The sequence below is a fragment of the Pollicipes pollicipes genome, unplaced genomic scaffold, assembly GCF_011947565.3.
Source record: "Pollicipes pollicipes isolate AB1234 unplaced genomic scaffold, Ppol_2.1 Scaffold_6052;HRSCAF=7182_pilon_pilon_pilon, whole genome shotgun sequence".
NCBI lineage: Eukaryota > Metazoa > Arthropoda > Thecostraca > Pollicipedomorpha > Pollicipedidae > Pollicipes > Pollicipes pollicipes.
The window spans coordinates 26,240,161-26,247,242 of record NW_023596805.1 but is presented as its reverse complement, the minus strand read 5'-3'; the positions used below and the strand labels follow the sequence as shown (position 1 = coordinate 26,247,242).

Genomic DNA, 7,082 nt, shown 5'->3' with positions numbered 1-7,082 from the left:
AAATATCAGAATCATCCTCAGGGCAGGAAGGTTCTCGGAAACTCAATGCAAGCAGGGGGTGGTGATAAGAGTGCTCGGTGGCATATTCTTTCTTGTCTATTACTGTGTCACACCAGTAGATTGCAGTTGCCATCGTCGGATAGAAGTGCAGCGCGGCACGCATACTGGCTGTGTTTGAGTTCTTAGCAGGAGGGGTCTGATTGTTTTATTTAGGCAACAGGCGAATCGTGAGTCTAGTTTGCGACGTCCGCGAGTTGCTACGGTCGGCTGGCAGCATTAGAGCCCAAGGTGATTTTACGGAGGAAGCCAGTTGAATTGTTACTGCTCACCACCATTTGGGAAGATGGCTGGTTATTTTGAGGAGCACAACTGCACACCACTGCCCGATGGAGCAGCCCCAGATGCTCTGCTGCAGTTTGCCAGGTATGTCCTGTCACTTAATTCAATTCTCCTTGTTAGTCTATTTGTTGTGCCAGAAAAAGATGAGCAGGGAACTTTGGGTACTCCTGTGTGTGGTTATGCACACACCTCAGGTTTTTGATTGGGTAAGACAAAATATATTTGTAGCACTGTTAGCCCTAAATTTATAATAATTTGCAGTGACTGATGATGCAGATATGTAAAATCTTACCTGCTGTCACTATTTACCATATTTTATATGTTGACTGTCAGTGTTTGACCACTTAACCTTTGACTTCCATGCCTTCAGGTTCCTGGCACAGTCTGGTTGGAGCACAGTATTTGAGGATGACTTCAGGAACCTTATGGATGGCATTCCATCCCCACCGGCAGCCAAGGCAGTGGTAGAGGGCCTTGCACAGATTGAGATCACAAAAGAAGGTACAGAATCTTGGGTTTGATGTTGTGTATATGTCTCTTTCTGTCCCTGCTCATTATGTGTGGATCTCCTTCTATCACTACAGATGCTTTTGGGTGCACTTTAATTAATTTATCATGTGTTTCTGGCAGTAGATGTCATGCTGCATTGTTCAGGTAGATGCTAGATATTTGCCTCTAACTGTATCTCATATTCCTAGAATCTAAAAACTCAGGATATATGGCAAAGTCATATTACATACATACTGCCCTGAGGTCTTTTTTGTTACATGGCAGAGTGTATCGGGTTGATGTTAGTCTTTTGAAATATATGCCATGTTGTCACAGAAGGCTCAAGTAGTGCTCTTAACAGAATACTAGGCCTGAAACTGAGAACCCTGGACTTGGGGTACCCTGCACCTTGTACAGTCATTCACTGGCCCTGCCACACTGGAATGATGTGCCAACCATGGTAACAGCAGCATGCAGCAACCAACAACATACTTTTCATTGTCATGGCAGGTGTGCAGTGTCCAGTCTGCCTGAAGGAGTTTGACTTCTGTGAGGTGGCCAGGCAGTTGCCTTGCAAGCACCAGTACCATGCTGACTGCATTGTGCCCTGGCTTCAAAAGGTAGGTGTTTCTTCAAAAGGAAGGTGTTTCTTCATGACTGGTTCCAGTGCAGTAGCCAGGGGAAGAATGTGGTTGCATTAGGGGCTTCAGGCTTTGCAGGTTATACCTTTGGGCTTAGAACACTTGACAAGCAGAGCTTGTGGTGTAACAGCCTTTTTGTACCAGTAGAATTGTGGACAACAACTAAGAAGGGAAGAGTGGCTCATAATGATAGAGGGCAATGTAAAATTGAATTAAGCCTTCAGATTACATACTGAATAGGAGCCATCACACTGAGCTGTCACATGTTTATACATGATGATGTGACTGTCACTAGCTGTCACTAGCTGGACTGTGAGCTGACCATTGAAAGCCGAGTCCAGTGTCGGTCCAGTGGAGCTGTGTTAGCCAACTGTCACTGGTTGCCTATGTCTGTAATGCTCTTCTGTGAGGGAGCTGTGGTAGTCAGCTGTCACTGGTTGCCTATGTTGGTAATGTGTTGCTGTGAGGAGCTGTGTTAGTCAGCTGTTACTGGCCGCCTATGTTGGTAATGTTCTGCTGCGAAGGAGCCATGGTAGTTAGCTGTCACTGGTTGCTGGTGTTGTTAATGCTATGCTGCATGGGAGCTGTGTAGACAACTGTCACCGCCTATGTTGGTATTGCTGTGCCGTAGGAGCTGTGGTAGTCAGCTGTCACTGGTCACCTATGTTGGTATTGCTATGCTGCATAGGAGCTGTGGTAGTCAGCTGCCACTGGTCGCCTATGTCGGTAATGCCATGCTGCGCAGGAACTGTGGTAGTCAGCCGTCACAGGTCGCTTGCGTTGGTAATGCCATGCTCCCCATCGCCCGCGCGTCTGTAGCAGGGCGCGAGGACCATGGAGCGCCTACAGACTGGCGTCTGACGCACCCCTGTGGCACGTGTTTCAGACCAACACGTGCCCCACGTGCCGCCTGGAGCTGCCCACGGACGACGAGGCATATGAGGCCCAGAGGAAGTACAAGGTAGGCATGACAGATGCTGCTGCCACCTATGAGCCACCCGGTGATAAAGGCCCGCGCGGCATACTAGAGCTTTCCAGTTGTCGCGGGAGAGGGCGCCCCGAGCGCTGGCGCTGGCCCGGGCTGTGGCTGGTTGGTGTGGGCCGGCGCGGCGCGCGGTGGGGTGCGGGGCGACGTGCCGGGTCAGGCGGAGGCGCGCCTCCGGCCGCCAGCGTCGCCGCTCGCCGGTCGGGAGCTGGCGCCGGTCGGCTCTGTGGTGCCTGCCGCTGCGACGCTCAGCTCCAGGCTGTCATAAAAATGGCAACTTTAAAAAAAGGAGCCGTCAGGTGGGTCGCTGGTGTCTGGGCTCGAAGGAAAGCACACGAAAAATGATCACTGAATTATTAGCTGACCTTAGTGCAAATGCTCAAGTTTCCCCATATACCCCAATGGGGACTGCAAAGTAAAAACACGGTCGGTTTTCGCGTTTAAAGCGAAGAGTCTGCACGCGAGTCATTTGACCAAAGTTGTGGTGCACGCATTGATGCGTGATGCTAATAGCAGGCTTTTCCTTGTTCGCTCCCCCACCCACGATTTGACATTTGACAAACACGATTTGACCCGGCGGGCTGGGGGTAGGGGGGGGGGAGGTCAGGAAGACAAGACTATTCACTGCCGTCCCCAAGAAGTATGTCTGGACAAATCTTCAATCTTGCCTGTGCAGTGTCACACGTATCGATGTGCCCTGTCCCAACAGAAAAGTTTGTTCTTCATGTACGCGCATTTGCCAACGTTTTAAACGCACCCAATTTGCACGTTGATGCACCTTTATTCTACACCTACGTATACAAGGCGTTGGAGGCATGCAGCAACCGCTAATCCATAAAACTATGATCTCATGAGTGCATGAGGCTAGGGGCCACCTAAATCTCGAACGCTTTGAGAAGCCTTCTGAGTTTAACTATCTTGATCGATAGGTCACAGTCTTCGCGATGTATACGGAACATTAACTGGACAGAAAACAAAATGATTGTTTACCTAAAGGTGTGGTTTTGTGACTGAGGTCATTGTGTTGTTTTGCATCCATCATTTTTGTGCCCTCTTGCTATCATTGGCTGCCACATGCATAATGTCAGACTGGTTTAACACGAAGGCCGTCACTGCATTGTTTCGGCTATCGCTGATTGCAACGCCTTACGCGGGCATGTCTTCGGATGGTCGCAATTGAATTCCCATGAAATTGTAAACTGCATAACCAGATATTCATTGAAATAGAGGCAAATCCAGCCACCTCAGTTACATAAGATCACTGTTGCTGCCGCTGGTTTATGAGAGCAGAGTTCACCCTTATTGAAGGCGTCGCCTGTCCGTTCCCGCGGGTGTCGTCGTTCAGGGTGTTCCGCTCACGTGCTGCCCGAACAGGTACAGCGCATTCGGCTGCCTCTAGGCGACATTGAAGGTGTTGCCAAGAGGCAGCCGAATGCTCCGCGAAAAAGGTAGTAACAAGACCTATTTAGTGGCCCGTTATGAGCACTACGCCTGTCAAGGAGCTGGCAAACACCCCGGGTGGTTGTGTAGATTTTGTGGGTTTTTTTGCTCACGAAGCATTCAGTACATGCCGGCTCTCACCGCAGGTAAGCGAACGGAACTTTGACGTCGAGCGCGAATGAGAAGGTGGGTCCATGCGCCCTTGACAGGGGGGGGGGGGGGGGGGCTTTAGTCCACGCTCCAGTCGACAAGGCCGGTAACTAGATATCTCTTCAGAGGATAGCCGGGTGATAATTTGTGTGGGCGAGCTGCCCTATAGTGGCGGCATCTCTTGGCCGAGAAACAGGTGGTCAATTCCAAGGGTTGAGCTGGCGGCGGAAGCAACGCCCCCCCCCCCCTCCCCCTCCAGGAAAGGTGTTTATTTAAGGTGGCTTTAATTTATATAAGGTGGCGTTATTTTGAATTGGGGTGTTCTGCCAGTGATTTCGTTCCAACTAGTTGAGTGCCGGTAAATATCAACTACAACGTCGACCTATTCGTGCCTCTCGGCTGCCGTGAAATTGTGGGGCAAATGACTGGACTGTAGAGCGAGGAATAGGCGTGCGAGCTGGTAACAGGCATCGTAATTTTTTGCAGCATTCTGCATAGGAATTTCGTATATACAAACGCAGCAGCAGGATATGTACTGCCTTGACTCCCTACAGCAGGAGCGGCATGTTATTGGGCCGTGCAGCCTGAGTCTGGAGTGTGAACTGTAGCGAAGGAGGGTCTCTATGACTGGATTGTGTGCTCTGCTGTATAGCAGATGGTCTTGCGTTATGTGCGCTGCGCTGGCCGTCAGCCAGGTCACTGACCCGCTGTCTGATGCGTTCTCCTCTATTACAGGCCAGGTCGAAGCAGCGGGAGCAAGACTTAGAAAATTTGCACAACTCGATGTTTGGTTAGAACGACGGAGTCGTGATTGCGACATTAAACGTGATTGCACCGGGCCATTGTAATCGATCCAGCGCATGTGTCGTACAAACTATCCAGTGTCATATTGCAAAGTGTTGTTGAGAGTGTCGTCATTACCCGATACATGTGTATGTACGACACGAAACGTGCCGCTTTGGGTTGCGGGATTCGCAGTGAAATACTTTTGCCTTTAGCTGTGGTAATGACCCTGACATTGTGTGGGGTCCTGGGATTCCAGAGTACAGCAACCATGATGTTGTGGTCACGTTTAACCAAAGGGCGTGTTTCGACCATGTCGTTTATGTTTCTGTCCTAGATTAGGCCAATACTTTGAAGCTTCGTTTGTTTCCAACGTTTTAGTGCAATTTGCCCAAAAATACATGACTCCGATATGACTTTCGATACCATTCTGCCGACGTCTGGGATGGTCGCTGTGGCCAGCCGCTGCTGATCCGGTCCGAGGCCACGCTACACACGGATCGCTCTGCCTGCTCGTGGTGTGACCGTGTATGTGGGTGCAGTCATGGCTGTCACCGTGAGACGACCGGGTGGTCATCACACACGGACTACTACACGGGTGCAGTCATGGCTGTCACCGTCAGACGACCGGGTGGTCATCACACACGGACTACTACACGGGTGCAGTCATGGCTGTCACCGTGAGACGACCGGGTGGTCATCACACACGGACTACTACACGGGTGCAGTCGTGGCCGTCACCGTCAGACGACCGGGTGGTCATCACACACGGACTACTACACGGGTGCAGTCATGGCTGTCACCGTGAGACGACCGGGTGGTCATCACACACGGACTACTACACGGGTGCAGTCATGGCTGTCACCGTGAGACGACCGGGTGGTCATCACACACGGACTACTTACACGGGTGCAGCATGGCTGTCACCGTGAGACGACCGGGTGGTCATCACACACGGACTACTACACGGGGTGCAGTCATGCTGTCACCGTGAGACGACCGGGTGTCATCACACACGGACTACTACACGGGTGCAGTCATGGCTGTCACCGTGAGACGACCGGGTGGTCATCACACACGGACTACTACACGGGTGCAGTCATGGCTGTCACCGTGAGACGACCGGGTGGTCATCACACACGGACTACTACACGGGTGCAGTCATGGCTGTCACCGTGAGACGACCGGGTGGTCATCACATACGGACTACTACACGGGTGCAGTCGTGACTGTCACTGGCAGCCGGTCAGGTGGCCACCACATACGGACTACTACACGGGTGCAGTCGTGACCACCACCGTCAGACGGCCGGGCGTGACCCGCTGGGCAGTCACACCTCATGCACGGGCTGTGTGCTGGCCGCCGGCCGCTGTGGCGGGTTCGAGTCGAGTGTACACGGCGACAGCAGCAGCAGAGGTCGGCCAGTCAGACTGCTCGCCGGTGACCGGTGAAGAGTCCGCCTGCCACGCCGCCCGCCCGCACTGTGCCGGGACCCTCGGTGGCGAGCCAGGACCAGACTTGTCGAGAAGAACTGCTCGGTGTCCTGGCTCATGACGGTCGGCAGCACAGCTGCAAGGACGGTTACCATGGATGCTCTCTGTCTCTGAAATTAGCACATGCAGTGTTGTGTTGTTTACATTCCTACTCATGCCACTTCACCCCGGCCAGCGAACATTTGCGATGTCATTGTCGAAAGCTAGCCAACCACGCAGCTGGGATGACTCCCGTCCTGTGATCTGGCTGCAGTACGAATTCACAGGGGCGTGGCTGACTGGCGCACGAATCAGGATCACGCGGGGAAGAGGGGCTGTTATCAGACGTCACGCACAGTCGTCGTGAACTGCGGCACTTGCCGGCGTCAGCATGGGCTCAGACACCCTGAGCTGCGCGCTTACCTTTGGCTGGCCGAGCAGCGACTTACCCGTGCCAAACACCCGTGTCCTTGGCAGTGACTCGCCGGGCTCGGTGGTGCAAATGCGAGCAATTTACGACCGTGGCGTGCGAGCCAAAACCCTGCGGTGTACGGTTCAATAATTTATTGCGTGCTCCGAATAGCACCTGCCGCCAGTTCCACAAATGTAAAAGCATGGCCATTGCCACCAGCGCTGTTGTAAGCTCGCTGTGAAATGATTTCTTAGCTCGCCGTGAAATGAGTTAATGTAAGTTCACTAAATTTTGTGCCGCGTGGACAAGCATGCATCGGTGTAGCCACCCGCACAATATTTTCGTGATGTGAGAGTTTGACTTCAGGGGGA

At 52.4% G+C, this 7,082-nt stretch overlaps 1 protein-coding gene across 1 annotated transcript; it reads left to right on the top strand.

Annotated features, from left to right (window-relative positions):
* Positions 1-31: 31 nt before the first annotated feature.
* LOC119104590 (E3 ubiquitin-protein ligase RNF181) lies at positions 32-5,246 on the top strand. Its single transcript, XM_037228314.1, has 5 exons — positions 32-423; positions 710-840; positions 1,339-1,448; positions 2,356-2,430; positions 4,780-5,246. The coding sequence occupies exons 1-5, from the start codon at positions 344-346 to the stop codon at positions 4,837-4,839; spliced, it is 456 nt and encodes a 151-aa protein (XP_037084209.1). The 5' UTR covers positions 32-343; the 3' UTR covers positions 4,840-5,246.
* Positions 5,247-7,082: the final 1,836 nt, after the last annotated feature.

Coding starts and splice junctions, on each gene's coding strand:
- LOC119104590 (XM_037228314.1), top strand. CDS start 344: ATGGCTGGTTATTTTGAGGAGCACAACTGCACACCACTGCCCGATGGA. Junction 841..1,338: donor GATTGAGATCACAAAAGAAG/GTACAGAATCTT, acceptor TTGTCATGGCAG/GTGTGCAGTGTCCAGTCTGC. Junction 2,431..4,779: donor AGGCCCAGAGGAAGTACAAG/GTAGGCATGACA, acceptor CCTCTATTACAG/GCCAGGTCGAAGCAGCGGGA.